General features: G+C 38.4%; 2 protein-coding genes across 3 annotated transcripts; both read left to right on the top strand.

The window, feature by feature from the left end:
- The first annotated feature begins 3,013 nt into the window (after positions 1 to 3,013).
- LOC116209179 lies at positions 3,014 to 5,429 on the top strand. Its single transcript, XM_031542742.1, has 3 exons — positions 3,014 to 3,426; positions 4,371 to 4,586; positions 4,833 to 5,429. Exons 2-3 carry the CDS (start codon positions 4,416 to 4,418, stop codon positions 5,235 to 5,237), a joined length of 576 nt encoding a protein of 191 aa, XP_031398602.1. The 5' UTR covers positions 3,014 to 3,426; positions 4,371 to 4,415; the 3' UTR covers positions 5,238 to 5,429.
- A 1,350-nt stretch (positions 5,430 to 6,779) lies between these two features.
- Positions 6,780 to 8,757, top strand: LOC116207335 (GDSL esterase/lipase At5g45960-like). Of its 2 annotated transcripts, none has more exons than XM_031540241.1 (5): positions 6,780 to 7,093; positions 7,251 to 7,381; positions 7,682 to 7,897; positions 8,017 to 8,284; positions 8,406 to 8,757. In XM_031540241.1, the coding sequence occupies exons 1-5, from the start codon at positions 6,802 to 6,804 to the stop codon at positions 8,606 to 8,608; spliced, it is 1,110 nt and encodes a 369-aa protein (XP_031396101.1). In that variant the 5' UTR covers positions 6,780 to 6,801; the 3' UTR covers positions 8,609 to 8,757. The 2 variants fall into 2 exon arrangements, with proteins under 2 accessions (XP_031396101.1, XP_031396100.1); XM_031540240.1 differs by having other exon boundaries at positions 7,664 to 7,897.
- Positions 8,758 to 18,436: the final 9,679 nt, after the last annotated feature.

Here is an 18,436-nt window from a genome sequence, read left to right as displayed (position 1 = left end):
TGTTTGTCTTCTATTAGACACTACTTATTTTTATTTATTCAAATTCATTTCTAATATGTACATAACGTAAAGTAATACGGTATGTGCTATCTCAAATCATTGGATAAAGGCTATTTGACAGTATTTAACGTCTCATGATATTTTGATGTCAAGTAAATATGATATGTGCTATTAATTGTTTCTGTTTTAGTAGGTAGATAATGTTTCATAAGTTAGATTATACGCAATAGCAAGGTGGTAATTATTAAATTTTATGGCCCGATATAAAATGACAATTTCTTACACAAGAACATGAAATTATAAGATGACAAAGCAAAAAATCCTTTATATTGTTCTCTCACGGTCAACACATCATGCACTATCGTCCTCCTAATTATATCTCTAGTATTGTCTATTTCAGTATAAAAAATGTGGGATATATATCATTATCTTGATTCGCTTCAATAGAAAGGCTCCGTCTTTCCCCAGCCTCCTAATCAGATGAGTAATATGTACCAATAATAGCATCAACAATAGTAATCTACCTTAATTTAATTAACAATAAGTACGCTGATGGATAATGCACCTCCGCTGTGGTGCGGTATGAGCTATTTTTGTTTTAAGCATTGTAGGAATAAGAGAAATTTAAACCTCCAAAAATACCAAAAGCTAAGATATATTTGAGACCTTGTGGAGAATACGTTCCAAGACTAATGAAATAGAGCTTACCCTTCCAAGTAAGGGGCCTTGCAATAACTTGGTCTTCTAGTGTAGCAATAGACATTATAAATTTTAATTGACAAAAGCAAATAGCATGCAGATGTAGAACAATAGCAAAAAATAAAAATAATAGCATTTAGGTTCGAAGCCAGGATCAATAAGAGCAAGGTTGTTGGTTAATGTGTGGTTTTAGCAAAACCTACTTAGTTTAAACATCGTATTTGGTGAGTCACTATGTAATAAAATTCCGCATCGTGCAAAATGAAAAGTGAGATTCATAAAGCAACCTAACATGCAAACATAAAGGTTATACCGTAAGCAAGACCTGCAAATGATAGGAAAATCCTACTGCTGCCATCACTAAAGCGGTGTAGTAGGCCAACTGGAAACACGAAATCGCACGTAGAATCGAAACTTACCATCATTCGAGATATCAGGGTTGGCTGCGTCGTGGTCATGGGAAGGCACCGTGTTGCGGCGGGGCATGAACTTTTGCGCCTCCATACTGCCTGTAGACACCACGAATTCCTGGGCAGAAAACAGAACCCAGTTAAGAAGTACATCAAAACCAGGCTAAAGCATTTTGTCAAGCACACAGCGTTCATGGGAGTAAGACGATGTAGGAGCAACTTTTAAAGTTTTGCAAAGCTATATGTAATGGCAAGCAATTAATGGCAACCAATCAATCAATGACCTGTAAAAGAGTACAAGCAAATCTCAATGTCAAGGCAGAGTTTGTTCTTACATGATACAAGCGGTAGATCTTAGGTGGAGGTCCTCCCAAAGCGAGCACGGGCAGATTTGAGTGGGCAAGGATGGCGGGCACGGTGCAAAGCAACTTGGCCACGATGGTTCTTTGTAGCAACGTCTGTCTAAGCAAGCCAGGTGCGAGAGAAGAGGGAGAATTGAATCGAAATGTGACGCAGCATGGGAGAAGAGCAGAAGCTCAGACTGAAGCAGTATATACAGGGGAGAATGGAGGAGAAAGTATCGAAAAGGCAAAGGGAAACGTCAAGATTGGCTGTGGCGGGCTGTGAAGCGCGGGCGGAAAGATGAGGAAGAGAGAATGCACATCTAGAGAAAATATTGGTTGCCACATTCTAATTGCGTGTTACACTAACAAGTAGCTATATAATACTCTCCGAATATTTGTTCGCACATCTGCTGTCGTAAAAGCATGTCCGAGCATGAAAGGACTGTATTTTGGCGAGGAAATTTTCTTTTCTGTGTCTTTCTTTCTTTTATCTTTTTTTTTTTGGAAAAGTGTAAGACAATTTCTTTTAAGTCGAAAAGTCACAAAAAGGGTCCTTTTATGTGAAAACATACGCAAGAGCTTCTCTTTTTTTATATAGAGTGGCAGATTAGAGTAAATATTTGTTTGTTGTCATGATTCACCTCTTTTTTAATCTCACTAATAATTTATATTGATATGTATTAGTGGTATATACATTTTTTTCTATTTATATTTCTTAGTTGGATATGATTAGTCATTTACATTCAATTATACAAATTAAATATTGATAAATATTACCGCAAAACGAGCATGCATCAACTAGTTTTTAGTCTAAAAATTGAGAACACCTTACAAATCTATCTATATATAATACCAAAAGCCGGGATGATGCGTTGAGAAACGCCATGTAGGACGGACCGAGCTTCTCTTTACATGATCTTTCATGTAACCCCAATAGCAATGTATCAAGTGGCATCACAACACCATATTGTGATGCCACCTCAATTCTCAAAACCGAAATGACTTGCATTCATGAAAGAGGAAAAGACGTTAATGATGAACCTACTAAATTATCACATTGGGTCCTCCAAAATGCAAAATCCTTACAAATTTCTTGAGAAGTTAGAGCCACTTGCTTTCTAATTACCCCGATCCCTTTCCTAAGGGCCCAAATGGAAAAGACCCTCGATGCCCTACAGTTTTGCTGACAACGTCATCTCCGATAAGATAAGTTCGTTGTTCATTTCTTTCATTAATTCGAACCTGATCATTTTCAATGGTTTTCTTCGACTCTTTTGAGCTACAAAATCCCAAATTAAAAAGAAAAAAAATTGAAAATCACAACTCCCCCAATTCCAATCAATAAAAGCTTAAAGATACTTGGGCCTTGTTTGGGAAGTAAAATATGTTTAACTTTACTTATTGTTACTAGTATCAGGACAAAGTGACCCGTAGCCTTTGAAGATTGTGGGCCCCACCGTTTGACTTATTTGACTTGGACTTCAGATAATGTCACACGGTGCTTTGATATTTTTTTTTCTCCTTGGCCAATTATGACCGTTGGGTAGGGGCCATCGTCATACTGTGCAGAAAGCATCGTCCCCTTCTCCCTTTTTCCAACCTTTCCTCAGTTTTAGGGTTCTATTCAATCAGTCCCATTTTCCTCCCAAATCGAGCACATGAACCAACTAATTGAGCTCGGAAACTGCCAAATAGTGACAATCAAGACACTATTTCACAAATTCGTGGAGGTTCGGCAGTGATTTGCAGAGTCTACAGGCGTGAGGAAGATGGGAAAATACACAGTTCGAAGAACAGAGAAAGCTTGCCTTTGTTAGGAGAGATTCTAGGAGTTACTGAGGTCTGTCACTAAAGGACAGGGATTCCCCACTGAGGTCTTTGTCGAGGGCCCCCATCTCCATGGCTTGGTTCACCTGCACCGTTGTCTTTAAGAACTGGTCCACCTCTACTTCGGAGAGCCATCTACAGGCGAGGTAACTTCCCCTGCCCTTTTTCTTGATTTCTCCTTGTCGGTTGCATAATGATGTTGATGTTTTTTCTTCTCTGGTCACTGTGTGTATTTGTGAACCTGTTTTGTTTATCTATTTATTTTTATGGTGACTGTCACCACCCAAGTTGAACACCAGGTTCAATCTTTGATAGTCAGTAGGGATGCTTATCCTTGTTGTTGCCTTTGTGTTGCAATGAACTTCGTCTGAAATTTCGAAATGCTCTAAAGCAGTCAACATGAGTAGTATTTTGGACTGTAATGACTTGTGGTTTCTGCTTTCGGTTTTTTCCTTCTTTGGGTTAATCTGAGTAGGCATGGGCTTGTAATTTTGTAATGAGCCTGTAAGCCATGGGGTAAGTGTTGCCATATTTGGGTGGACCTGATTTGTACTATTTTGAGTCTTTCTTAGGTCTTGCAAATGCTTTATGGTATCAAATTATCGATGAAGAGTAAACGGTGGAGTTCATCCAAAAAATAAACTCTCAAAACTGTACACTAGTTTTTGTTGTATTGCTAAGTAATTCAAATCCAACGTCTAATGCCATTGTTCCCCACTATCTAAAGCAACGTTCCATAGAATATATGGGAAATCCAAACCCCTTATATATATATATATATATATATATATATATGCTCTTCTTTTTGGGGCACATGATGCTTTGCAAATGCAAGTGGCTTTAATTGTGCTAAATGGACACTTTATATTTGTGCTTTTTCTTAAGTTAATGTGAATGTGGTTGACTTCTTATAAATTGCATTATGTTTTGCTGCAACTTGTTTCTGTTGTGTTATTCATGTTGGCTGTCTGTTATGTGTGGAAGTTCTGCTTCGACAAGTGCATCCATCATGGCTCCTAAGGGTGATAATATCCTCGAGTGAACTAATCAGATGGAGTTGGCTTTCATTCATTTCATGCTTGACAAGTAGAAAAGGAGCAACACCACATCTTAGAAGCAAAGGGATTGGGATGAGATGACGGTGGAGATAGGAAAGCAATTTTCCGATGAGCATATGTACTCCCAGAAGATGAAGGAAAAGGCGACAAGACTGAAGACCATGTACAAGCAATCCATTAGAGTCAGATGGGATGAAGACACCAACACTATCAATGCGAGTCCTGATGTATGGGATATGTTTATCAAGGTACAATCTTCGTTTGCCGACTATGCATAACATCATATCAATCTTTTTCTTGTCTTTTGAGCGTGAACTTGAATTCCTAATAATATCAATTGAAAAATACGACAGGTCTTTTAAGGTAAAATGCCGACTATATCACTACTTCATTTTAATATATATATGCATGTCCTTTGTTTATACGTTCTCTTTGTATGGTTGCTTCGTATGTAATGAAGTGTCTCGTTCAATGATCATTTTTTCATCGTGCAGAAGAACAAGGCCTTCAAGACATTCCGAACTAGAGGCTGCAAGCACTACCGCCTGTTGAATGAGCTTTTCAGTGCTTCAACTGCTATCGATGCTCTCCGCATCTCCTCGACCGATCGACTGAGGACTTCAGATGAGGAACGACAGCTGCATGAGGAATTCCTATCAATATCCAAGAAAAAGCATAAACAAACTATCAACCTCGAAAAAGGCTCCGATGAGAGTGACGACCCTGTTCAGGTTCAAAAGCCTATTATATCTGGGTCCCGAAGTCGAGTGCGCAAAGGCCTTCATCGACAAGCGCACAACTATAGGAGTGCATGGACTTGTTCAAGGTCAGTTTCAAATAGAAGCCAAAGAGCACCCCACCGTCGTCAAAGAGAAGCAAGTTCGTTTCAAGTCTCTTGAGCAGCCTAAGAGGAATAGCATTGAGGAAGTCATGGCGGAGTTGGATAAATTGAAAGTGACAATCCCGCTTAAATCGTATATAGCTGGTAGCTTGGCTCTCCTTAATGACAAAATGAGGAGGCTTTTTATGTACTACGTGGAAGACACACGAAGGGAATGGCTACATATCATTTTTTTAACTTTATACTGTGTTTGGGAGTTTTTAGGGGAGGGAGAGGAGAGGAGAGGAGAGGAGAGGAGAGGGAGGGGAGGGAGGAGGAGAGAGAGGAAATGGAGGAATAATGCATAACTTGTTTGGGAGATTTTATGGAGGGAGAGGAATGGAGAGCAGAGTTAATGAAATAAAAGTATATTATAAGACAATTATACATTCATTAATTTTAAGTTACATTATTTACCTATAATTTAATTATATCAAAGGCCACTTTACAACTAGTATAAAGTTATTGATATATATATATAAAATAGTAGTGTATATATATTATAACGGTAGTATATACATACACTATTACTGCTATATATGTAAACGCCAGTAAATAACAGTAATATAAAGTTAAAAAAATTATTATAATAAGAGTTGAGTAGTAGAGAAGAGAGTCATAGCAAATAACACGAGTTCCTACAAATTTCTCCAATTTGGAGAGTTAGGAAATTTTATATCATGGAAGGAAATGGAAGAAGAGTATTTCCTTCCAAATCCCCCATTCTCCTTTCCCTCTCCCTCAAATAAATCTCTCAAATAAGAAAAACACCCTAAATTTTCTCGCTTCAAAATTAACTCCCAAACACACCCTTATAGCCATTCAAGACATTAATTATTATGCTTTATAGTTGTAGATTTAAACAAAAATACCCATTTATCTAGTCTCATTAAAGAATAGTTCTAGCCTCACAAAAAGCCAAATTACTATCTGTAAGCCAAATTAATGTCGTTCGATATCTGTGCTTGGGCAGTTGGCGTGCCTGGTAAGGTATGAAAGACAGTGGTAGGAAAATAAATGAGCATGTACAGTACGTACGAGATATATATGAATCATACGCATATATAGATGCACACGAAAATCACATGCATCTTATTAAGATTTCTCAAACAGCAGTGCGAGAGAGTTTTGAAACAGGAAATTAAAGAAAAATCAGCATGAAAATTTATTATAAAAGATAGTTAAGTTAAGTTATAAAACTACCGGGACAAGCTCTAGTATTACGGTTGGAAGATGCTCTATATTTTTTTTTTTTGTTACAAAGGAGGTATAAGGCTCAGTACAACGAAAGAAAATCTAAATAACTAATAAAAGGATACGGATAGTGTACTAAATATCAAACGTGCGACCTCTAAGTTAACAGGTGAGGGCGAGCGTTACTGCGCTACACCTCTTTTGATTTTGATGAAGACACTCTAATTTGGTTGTAAAACTAATTGCGGTTGTTGTTGTGATCTGTAATTTCATCCAATTAGGCCAAGATTTATTTCGAACATTTAATACTACAGGGTCCCAATGTTTACATATAAACGAGTCACTCACATCTGCTCCATGTATCAGCGGATCTCAGCAATCGACGAGAAATGAAGTCTTCCACGAGACAATATTTTCAGTTCGCTCACCACCACATCCTTCTCTTGACTCTCGTTTACTTCTCTGGTCGAGTTTTGGATGCTCATGCCGTCCCAAAGCAGAGGCCTTTCAACAACACGATCCCGGCCATCCTCGTGTTTGGTGACTCTACCGTAGACCCCGGAAACAATGACTACATCAACAGAGTCTTCAAGGGCAATTTCCCACCCTATGGCCGAGATTTCGCAAATCATGCAGCCACTGGAAGGTTCACCAATGGCCGACTCCCGAGCGATTATATAAGTAAGCTCTGCATTAATACATAGTACAATTTACTTGTGCAGACATTGTGCAAGAACTGAAGGGTTAGGAATGATCAATGATCACCTACCCGGGAAGAATTGGTCGATATGCAGTTTAGTAATTGATCATCATCAATGACTTGTGTTTTTCTTTTCAGTCTTGTATATGGGGATTAAGGACTATATACCTCCCTACCTGAACCAGAGTTTGTCCATAGAAGAACTGATTACGGGAGTTAGCTTTGCCTCGGCAGGTACGGGGTATGACCCGCTCACGCCCACATTGAGTGTATGTTCCCATGCCTATCTGCCTGTCCATATATTTCTGTCCATCACATCATATGGCTTTCCATGCTCTTCTTTTGATAAAAACATATGCTTTAAAAGTGCATCTACAATGACACGTGGTTCCCCATGTCGCCCGTATAGGCGCGCACATTTGACGATTAGGATGCGCGCGTCCTCATGACCATGTGTCATGCTAGAATTTTCCAAGCTTAATAATCAATTAATGATCTGTTATTTATTAATCCTGGCAATTAAGATCTCACATGGCTATTGAATGTTTCAGAATGTGGTATCTCTGCAGAAGCAGCTGGAGTATTTCCAGGAGTACAGGGAAAGACTTGAGGGCGCAATTGGAAAGGAAGAGACCGGTGATCTCATAAAAAGGTCGATTTTCTTACTTAGTGCCGGCACAAACGATTTCGCGCTAAATTATTTTACTGAGCAGTTACGAAGGTTGAGCTTCTCCGCCTCCAATTATGAGAAGTTTGTGCTCCAACATTTCAAGGGGTTCATCCAGGTAAATTATTACTTTTGACCGCTCAATCCCATTTAGAACAGAAGTTGGTCCAGATAGGAACTAATACAATGTGGCAACGACTTTTGTAATGTGTTGATCGACTATTTTACATTTGATAGGGGCTATTGAGCCAAGGCGCAACCAAGATAGCCGTGGTGGGTCTGCCTCCGATGGGTTGCTTGCCGGTCATAATAACCTCAAACACCATCCCCCTTACCGGAAGGCAGTGCGTTGAGAGGATTAACTCCGTTGCAAGAGACTACAATACACTTCTTCAGTCCGAAATGCGCCACCTGCAGAGCACCCAACTGAATAAGGAAACAAAAATCTACTATGCTGACATTTATGGTCCTTTGCAAGACATGATCCAAAACCACCAGAGATATGGTAAGTTGGATCCATTCATCCCCGTTGTTCGAAAATTGGAAGTCCTCAACGGTTTTATCCTTATGGAATATGATGTCATCCGGATTTCAACGGTATCTAATGCTGAAACATATACCTGCAGGATTCGAAGTAGTGAGCAGAGCATGCTGCGGGACTGGTCTTGTTGAAGCATCGTTTATGTGCAACGCGAAGACGCCAGTGTGCCCGGATGCTTCCAAGTACATATTCTGGGACGCAATCCACCCAACGGACAGGGCATACTACTTGATTTTCCAGGCATTTCGACCTCTCATTGATTTCATCATCAAGGACTCGACTAGTTAGAGTCTGTAACCCACTAATTATGGCCGAAAACTAAGATGTATCATATCATATATTAACTAATATGTCCTTGTTCCTCTCGTGTATATATGTACATGTCACGTAATTATCTCATTAGTGTGAAATATCTATGGTTGCTAAAGAAGCAAAGCCACTCAGACCTCAGACTTTCTAGTATTGGTGCTACTTGTAATAACGACTTCTAATTCGTAGAATTGTCCACAACATCTCTATATCTTGATTATATTTCTTTTCGGCATGCACCTTAGTATTCAGAAGTCGAACAAGTTCCGATTAATCTAATTTGAGCAGAGTCGGTCCACTACGAAGTAAAGTAAAAACAAGAACTGCTTGATGGGAAAAATGGAAAACAACACAGATGAAAACAATGCGCGCACAAAGCAGTCATATGAGCTAAAAAAGTGGATTGCCTAGGCGAAGGCTTGTGATCGAGAAGCAACGTACATCAGTTACATGCAGCAATTTCGTTCTTTTTTTAAAATCAATATATGTAACTTAATTTCAGTAAAATTTTATATTTTTTTTATTATAAGAGTGACGCATATAATTAATTGAGGATACAAAAAGAGAAAATAAAAGGATAAACATGTCAAGAAAATAACAATTTTTTCATTAAAAAAAACCCATGCATGACCCCAGCATAGTGTAAATCTAACTTAAATGTAAGCATTAGACTCACCAATTCGGTCAGAACACTTTGTAGTCTAACATGAAAAAAGAAGTCTCTAGCCTTATGAGGCCAAATTAATGTCATACATACATTACATGGAAACTCATAATTTCCGAAAGGAACTTCTGGTATATTTTTTTTCGAATATTTTCGTCGGACCTCTGGCCAGAGTTCCTTAGGGAAAAAGAAAGGTCATCTTTCGAGGGAATTTGCAACTTATAGGGGAGGACGAAATAAATGAAGATAGAATCAGAGATATTATTCTATTATTAAAAAAATGGTATTTCAAGTAATATCCTATCAATCATATAGTAATTGAGTGCCATTCATTGGACTTTAATAGGGATGGTACGCAATGGAATGGGTATAGTATGACTAGCTATTGTTAGATCCAAATTACTGAATCCCTAAGATCACACATGATGAATCCGTCGAGAAATCGATCAGTCGGAAGTGTACATGAAAATACAATGTGAGATTGTATCCGGTTTGTGGTTTTTCAAGCCGGTACGTTAAGAGTGTGGGATGTTCGATTCCTTGAGTAATGGGGTCTCGGGTGTTTCGCTATATTTAACGTACCGCTCGGGGACCATAACCCCTTATATTGCACTTTAGTGCATGAGATTTATGTAATTCTAATTGCGTCCATCGTAGACTTAGTAATTATACTTTTGGTATCTGCACATTAATCTCATCTTTTACCGAGATATTGAGAAGGCCAATTGTCTTTAACCTTATTAGATCACTCAATTCGGGGCCTATTAATAGGATAACACATAATTCCTCACGTGATATACATATGTCGGGCCACATCGTTGAAATAAAATTCAACAATGTCCCACTTAGGCCGACATATGTATTATCGAAGAGTTACGTATTACAATTTGCCTTATGAATACTCTTCATTGTATTCAAACAATCTAGTCCATTTAACATATCAACATAAGACCAAAGCGATCTTTGACACACATTTATCGTGGCTAGACCTATCAATAATCACGCATATTAATATATCTAATGACATAGATCAAATATGGGTGCACAGTATGAAAATTACATGCAATGTGATCCAAATGTGATTATTTCCAACTGGTCCACTGTATTTCTTAGTGAGATCAAATAATATTTTATTTAGAGTGAAATGCCCCATAAACTGTATTTTGAATAAACCATATAAATCATAATGTACTAGTGCAACCGGATGGTATCAAAATAAATACAACCTCCCACTAAACCATAGTGTCTTCACTAGACATAACACCCATACGAGGTACATGCCCGCAAAAGACCGAGGGTGGCAAACCTTTAGTGAGCGGATCCGCAAGCATGGAAGTTGTACCAATATGCTCTACAATTAGTTGGTCACTCTGAATTCTTTGTTTAACAACCAAGAACTTGATGTCGATGTGCTTAGACTTCGAAGAGCCCCTGTTGTTATTGGAATATAAAATTGCGGAGTTATTGTCATAGAATAGCCAGTGGTGTTTCAATGCTATCCAAAATTTGCATCCCTATGACAAAATTTCGTAGCTATATTCCATGATTGGACGCCTCATGACAAGATATGAACTTGGTTTCCAGGGTCGAAGTGGATGCAAGTGTCTGCTTAGCACTCTTCCAAGAAATGGCTCCTCCAGCCAGCAGATAGACATAGCCAGACGTAGATCTCCGACTGTCTTGGCATCCAGCGGAATGAGAATCAGAATACCCTATGATCTCCAACTGATCTGATCTCCTGTAAGTGAGCATGAAATGCTTTGTTCTTTGTAAATACCGTAGACTCCGTTTGACTACTTTGCAGTGATCCACACTTGGATTACTCAAGTACTTCTCCAACATCCCAACTATGTACGCAATGTCCGGACACGTACATACCTGCACAGACATCAGAATCCCCACTGTAGATGCCTAGGGAATCTTTTGCATCTCTTTTCTTTCAAACTCATTCTTGGGGCACTAGCTGAGACTAAACTTGTCTCCTTTAGAAATAGGGGTATCTCCTTATCTGCAATCCTTCATGTCGAATCTCATCAAAGCCTTTTCAATATAGCTCATTTGTGATAATCTTAGAATACTTCAAGAACAATCTCGATATATCTGGATCCCTAATATAAAATAGGCATCCCTAAGATCTTTCATCCCGAATTTCTCTTAAAGATATCTCTTGGTTTCGTGCAATAAGCCTATATTGTTACGTGCAAGCAATATATCATTGACTTACAAAGCCAGGAAAATATACTTGCTCCCACTGAACTTATGGTACACGCATTCATCAACAGCATTTATCTCAAAACTATATGAAATAATCACTTGATAAAAGTTATGATACCATTGACGAGATGCTTGCTTTAGCCCATAGATGTATTTCTTTAGTTTGCAAATCATCCTCTTTGGGTTTCCTGACACAAAGTTTTCTGGTTGCACCATATAAATTGTTTCATCAATGTCACCATTGAGAAACGTCGTCTTTACATATATCTGATGCAGCTCAAGATCAAAATGAGTCACAAGTGCCATTATAATCCTAAAAGAGTCTTTCGAGGAAATCGGAGAGAAAGTCTCTTTATAGTCAATGCCTTCCTTTTCAGTAAAGCCTTAGGCAACTAGACGAGCCTTATATCTTTCCACATTACCCTTTAAATCCCTCTTGGTCTTAAACATCCATTTACAACCAATGGATTTCATACCTTCGGGCAACGGGACATGATCCCAAAAGTCGTTGTTAGCCATAGACTTCATCTCTTCATTCATAGCATTGATCCACTTTTGAGAATTAGAGCTTTGCATGGCTTGATGGAAGTTGATCAGGTCATCTTCCATTAGTCCAAAGCCAACCTCATGCTCTTTAAGAAATACCAGATAATCATCCGGAATTGCACTTCTCTTCTCTCGAGTGTATATACTTAATGGCACCTATTCTTAAGCTTATTGAGTTTGTTCTTATGGAACCTCTTGAGGTTGAATGGGAAGCACTTCAATGTTGTCCTGATATTCTGAATTTACTGCCTGATCAATATCAGGAGCAACAACTGAAGGAAGAGAAACGATTTCCTCTTCAAAGACGACATATTTTACCTTATTATTCCCCCCTCCCCCCAAATTCAACATCCTCAAAGAATTGGACATTTCCCGTCTCAAAGAATGACCAAGTAATGGGATCATAAAGCTTGTAACCCCTGGATATTTTAGAGTAGCCAACAAAATAACAACTAAGCGTTCTTGAGTGCAGTTTCTTTTCATTTGGCCTATTTGACCTTGCCTCAACTGGATAACCCCAAATGTACAAATGCTTTAAGCTGGGCTTTTTGCCTGTCCAGACTTCATTTGGGGTTTTCGGTATTGCTTTAGATGACACAATGTTAAGTAAATATGCTGCGGTCTTTAGTGCCTCCCCCCAGAGGGATTCTAGTAAGGTAGAATGACCAATCATGCTCCTTATCATATCCTCAAGTGTCCTATTTCGTCTCTCAGTAACACCATTCATGCTAGGACTGCTCGGCATGGTGTACTGTGGGACGATACCACATTCCTCTAAGAATCTAGCAAAAAGTCCTGATCGTTGTTCACTTGATCTGTCATATCTGCCGTAGTATTCATCACCGCGGTCAGACCTAACAGCTTTAATCTTCCTACAAAGTTGGTTTTCAACCTCGGCCTTATATGACTTGAACACATCTAGTGCCTTAGACTTCTCACTGATTAGATAGATGTATCCATACCAAGAGTAGTCGTCTATGAACGAAATAAAATATTGTTGACCATTCCAAGCAGTCGTAGGGAAAGGTCCACAAATGTTCGTATGTATAAGTTCTAAGACGTCTGAATTTCAGTTGGCATCTAATCTTCTTATGTTTGTTTGTTTCCACTTTATGCACTCAATGCATGACTCAAAATCTGCCAAATTGGGAATATCGAGAATTCCATCTAACACAAGTCTCTCTATCTATTATTTGGATATGTGACCTAAACGATTGTACCATAAAGCGGCAAAATTCTCGCCATTTAATTTACGCTTCATACCACGTGAACTTATGGGTAAGGTTTCATTAAATGAGGCAACAATATCGAGCAAATGAAGGTTATAATAACCAAATAAAGGACCGGAGCCAACAACATTTGAACCAAGAAGAAGACTAAACTGACTATGTTCAAATGAACAAGAGTAACTAGATTTGTCAAATACTGAAATAGAAACCAAATTTCGTCTAAAAGACGGTACAACAAAAGTCTACTTTAGGTCCAAAAAACAACTGATCCTTAATAATAACTTGAATGTGCGAATGCCCTCAACTTCAACTGATTTGCATAGACACAATTATGTGAGTAGTAGCTCTTGAATCTATCCACAAAGTATGTCTAGGTACCGAAGTTAAATTAACCTTAGAACAAACTAAAGTGAGAAGTGTACCTTTCTTAGCAGGCCAAGCGTGATACTTGGTACAATCCTTCTTCAAGTGCCCACTCTTCCTGCAAAAGTAATAGGCACCATTAGCCTATTCCTTAGGCTTCTTTAGTTGTTGTGGGGCACCTGTAACTTCCTTGCCCTTTTTCCTTTTCTTGCTATTGTCCTTAGAGGTCGATACTAAATGAGCACTCTCTGTCTTATCATGCTTCAGCCTGTCCTCCTCTTTAACACAATGGGAAATGAGCACATTTCTCCTTCTGGCAGTTATAACTTAAGTTAAACTGATTGAACTATGCAAGGAGGGAGATCAGAACCAGATGCACAAGAACGTAATTTGTCAAATCTACCTTTAGTGCCTTAGGCTTGGAAGCAAGAGTTGACATCTCCATGATGTACTCCCTTTATGTTCCCCTTGTCCTTATACCTCATTAAGACGAGATTCGCTAAAAGCGTGCTTGACTCAGCCTTTTTATTTCTCTCGAAACTCTTCTCACTGGCAGCAAAGAACGATTTGGCATCAGTCTCTTTAGACATAGCGCCCCTGAAACTTTCTTGAATGGATCATTTCATGATCATCAAACTCAGGCGATTAGACCATTCCCACCACTCATATTCCCTTTTTTCCACAGGAGAATTTAGAGCTGTAAGAGCGGTAGGCTGATCTATCTAGAGTGCCAAGTCTAGATCCATGCAGCCAAGAACAATCTAAACGTTCTCCTTCCAAGCATTAAAGTTTGTACCATTTAGCATAAGAATGGAACTGAGCACAACATTCACAAAGGTAATAGAAGTATTGACAGAACAGAGAACAAAGAGAGGAAAAATAGAATGAACTCACAAAATCAATATAACCTTATGCAAACAGATAAATAATGGCATGTCCCATTACAAGACACCCAGCACAACATTGACATTCCATCTTTGGACAGGAAGTGTCAACTTGTTAGTGGTACTCTCAGTACAATAATCAAATACAAACAATCAATCCTGTCAATCAATATGCTTTCCATTGGGCTGACTTAATATTCACATGGAAAATCTTACGATAGTCTCGTTTTATTACCACAGGCATATATGGAATCCAGTCAAATAATAACCTTCCTTTGGGCCGATCACTACCCATGTGAAATTCCATATACACAGACATCATATATTCCAAATAAATTAATCTATACAAGAAAGCTCACTTTGGCGAGATGCTGCTTCAAGTAACCTTTTCATAATATTAGACATTTCATAAAAATGCCATTATTTATTTTCAGACCTAAAAACTGATCAAAATTAGATTTGAAATGCCTAAAATCGAGTCTGGAGCACCCAAAATCAGGCATAAACCAGAGTTAATTAATATGAACCGGACCATCCTGAAAACGGACTGGATGGGCTTGAACGGGTTTCAAATTCAATTGAAAAGGACAGATCTGACCGAATCGATCAAACAGACCAAACTGGTCAAAATCGCTCAGTTCGGTCAAACTTTGACCGGATCAGCCAATCTGGGCTGAAGCTTAATCGAATGGGCTTGAGCCCAGCCCAAGCCAGAATGACTGAAACGGGCCGAATCGCTTTTCTGTTGGACCAAAGCCCAAATCAAATTAAACTGGATCGGGTGAACCGAAATCGACCCGAGTCGGGTCAATTTCACCTTCTTCGCCCGACTCCTCACCCCCCAGCCTCGAAACCCTGGCGCCATTCCCTCCCTGGCAACCCCTAGCTGCCTCTCACCTCCCGAGACTCTAGCGCCCCTCCTACCACCGATCACGGTCGCCACTGCGCTGGCGATGGCTGCGCCAGCGTACTGCCGTGATTATCGATGCTCGAGTGGTCCGAAAGAGAGAGACAAACATAGAGAGGAGGAACGGGATGGGCGGGTTCGAGTAGGTATCTAGTTCCGAGAACACGATGGCTGGAGTCGAGGAGACCCAACCGTGGCCAGCAAGCGGCGACCCATGCCCAGAAGACACGAGCCACGATTGTTGACCCTCGATTCCATCCTGGCTCAGCTGAGTCCAATCGATGACGGGCGACCACGAGCCCGACTCGTTGGAGTCAGGATCAACGAGCACTAGCCAGCAAGCCGCAGCCCGCGACCACTACTGGTCGTTGCAGTGCTCTCGGTAGACCCATAGCAACGATCCACCACGATACCCGACAGCAAGAGTTGCTCTGTGGCCGCCTACCCCGCCCGAGGGCTAACCGCGACCAACAGAGGCTCTGAAAACCCTAATCCAGCTGATTAAGCCTGAATCACAGAAATTAATCACAAAACGATAGCAATCAAAACCTAATTTCACTGAATCAGCTTTAATCCGAATTGAAAACCACAAACCCTGATTTTATGAATGCTAATTTCTCAATGGTTCAAGCATGTGCCGCTCTGACGCCACTTGTTAGAACCGAATTGTTGAATCCCTAATATCACACGTGATGAATTTGTAGAGAAATCGATCAGTTGGAAGCGTACCTGAATCCATAGCGTGAGGTTGTATCGGGTTCGTGGTCTTCCAACCCGATACGTCAAGAGTGTGGGTTGTTCGATTCTCTGAGTAATGGGACATCAGTATATCGCTCTATTTAACATACGGCTTAAGGATTATAACCCCTCAAATTGTACTTTAGTGCACGAGGCTTATGTAATCAGTGTTTTCAGAACCGGACCGGATGATGAACCGGAAGGGGTACGGGTTCATGGGTTTATGGGTCCAACCGGGAGTTCGATGGATCGGACTGCACGTTTATTTAAAATAAAATAAATATTCATATTACTAAAAAAATTATGATAATTAAATTAAAAGTATGATGATTTTAAAGAAATATAACAATAGTATAAGAAAGTATCTATATTTAATATTTCTTACTTCAAAATAAATATTTTATTTTAATATGTACTTAAAAGTAGAGTTAAAAGAACAAAAAAGTGGTGGTGGCTTGGTTACTAGTATGCTAGTATGAGAAGCAAGAGGTCATGAGTTCAAATCCTTACACAACCAACTAATTTTTACATTAAATAGGAAACCCATAAAACCCATAGAACTGGCCGGTCAATGAGTTCGGCGGTTCAAAGTTGCAATTTCGATTTTCAAGAAAACCGGACCTGACATGGTGCCGGTTCTCGATCCGACTAGTCGAACCGGCCGGTCCGATCTGATTCTGATAACAATGTATGTAATTCTAATTCCGCTTAGTAATTGCCCTTTTGATATATGGAAATTAATCCGATATTTTACCAAGATATCGAGAAGGTCAATTATCTTTAACTTTATTAGATCACTCAATTCGGACCTATTAATAGAATAACACATAATACATAACCTGATATACATATATCAGGCCCATCATTGAAATAAATTCAACAGCTATGTCCTTTCCTATCCTTGCCCTTCGGTGAAAGTTCTTAATATTTTGAAGTGAAACTTCCAAACTGACAAATTTTATATGCGTGGAGAAGGAGGAGAATGTTGATAGTTCCATGGTGCCCAAAGATCGAACGCACAGGAGTAGGAGATAATGACTCTATGGAATGTGTGTTTGGATTTTGAATATTTTTTAACTCAACTCAACTTAACTTCACTTATCTTCAATTCAATAACACAATTATTATTTAATCATTACTTTATCTCAATTATTCATTACTTTTTCACATTTTTTCTCATAATTCAATAACACAATCATTACTTAATTATTACTTTATCTCAACTATTCATTATTTTTTCATACTTTTTCTTATAATTCAACATCACAATCATTACAAACTAATTAAAACCAAAACTCAACTCAACTCAATTCTAAATTCAAACACATTCTAACAAATTACAGTGGACTGCTTTAATTATTTATGAGCTAAGTGGTAAGAATATTTTTTGTAGGGGGAATGGAATGGAACAGTCTCTCTTTCAACTCCATTTTATTATTTGGTTGCACATGTAAAAATTGAAGTCGTCAATTCATTTGGATGATCATTTTTCTTAACTTGATGGAATGATTATTTCTTGAAAAAAGTTGAGGAATATTCATTTTATCAATGCAATTAATTTTTTTTTTTGGATGAATGGTGAAACTTTCATTGATAACAAATGAAATTACATTAGAGACCAACACCATTTACCCCTGTTCAAAACGATCAAATCCAGAAGTCCCAAAAAACTAAGCCAAATCAACTATGGGCAGTATCATATGCCTCACTATGACAGAATGTATAATGCAATTAATTTAAACATAAAATGAAAAAAGATGAATTGCATGCTTTATTATTTGGAATAATATTTATTTTAATCCTGCGTAAGATTTTAATTATATTTCTTCATTTATACTATTTTATTAAAAATCACAAATTTCTCTCAATCTCCTTATATTCCGTTCTATTAAACTCATTCCATTCTATTCTTCCTTTTTTTCCATTTTCTTTTTCTCAAACTCATTCTATTCTATTCCACCATATTATATGGAACCCAAGGGAAAAAAAGAAATAAATTAATTAATAAACACTCCCAATTGATATGATTCTAAGATAAAATCAAATTTTAATCTCCAAAATTTAAGCCAATATAATCATTCGATATTAAATATAATTTTTTCTAGACAAAATATTATCTCCAACACAAATCTTTCCCACTCATTTAATGGGTACCGACTAAAAGGCCATCTTCCACCCTTTAATAGAGATATTATTTTTCTTTCAATTTTAATGGAGGATTAAAGGTGTAGTAAAAGAAAATGTAAAGTTAAATAAAGTGGC

The sequence above is a fragment of the Punica granatum genome, chromosome 5, assembly GCF_007655135.1.
Source record: "Punica granatum isolate Tunisia-2019 chromosome 5, ASM765513v2, whole genome shotgun sequence".
Classification (NCBI taxonomy): Eukaryota; Viridiplantae; Streptophyta; class Magnoliopsida; order Myrtales; family Lythraceae; genus Punica; species Punica granatum.
The sequence above is the reverse complement of the archived record's forward strand: the minus strand, read 5'-3'. Positions and strand labels throughout refer to the sequence as shown.

What these genes read in the sequence shown, in the direction of transcription:
- LOC116209179 (XM_031542742.1), top strand. Translation starts at nt 4,416, where the DNA reads ATGACGGTGGAGATAGGAAAGCAATTTTCCGATGAGCATATGTACTCC. An exon ending in TATGGGATATGTTTATCAAG is followed by an intron (nt 4,587 to 4,832) that starts GTACAATCTTCG and finishes TTCATCGTGCAG; the next exon opens with AAGAACAAGGCCTTCAAGAC.
- LOC116207335 (XM_031540240.1), top strand. Translation starts at nt 6,802, where the DNA reads ATGAAGTCTTCCACGAGACAATATTTTCAGTTCGCTCACCACCACATC. An exon ending in ACTCCCGAGCGATTATATAA is followed by an intron (nt 7,094 to 7,250) that starts GTAAGCTCTGCA and finishes TTTTCTTTTCAG; the next exon opens with TCTTGTATATGGGGATTAAG. An exon ending in CGCTCACGCCCACATTGAGT is followed by an intron (nt 7,382 to 7,663) that starts GTATGTTCCCAT and finishes TGAATGTTTCAG; the next exon opens with AATGTGGTATCTCTGCAGAA.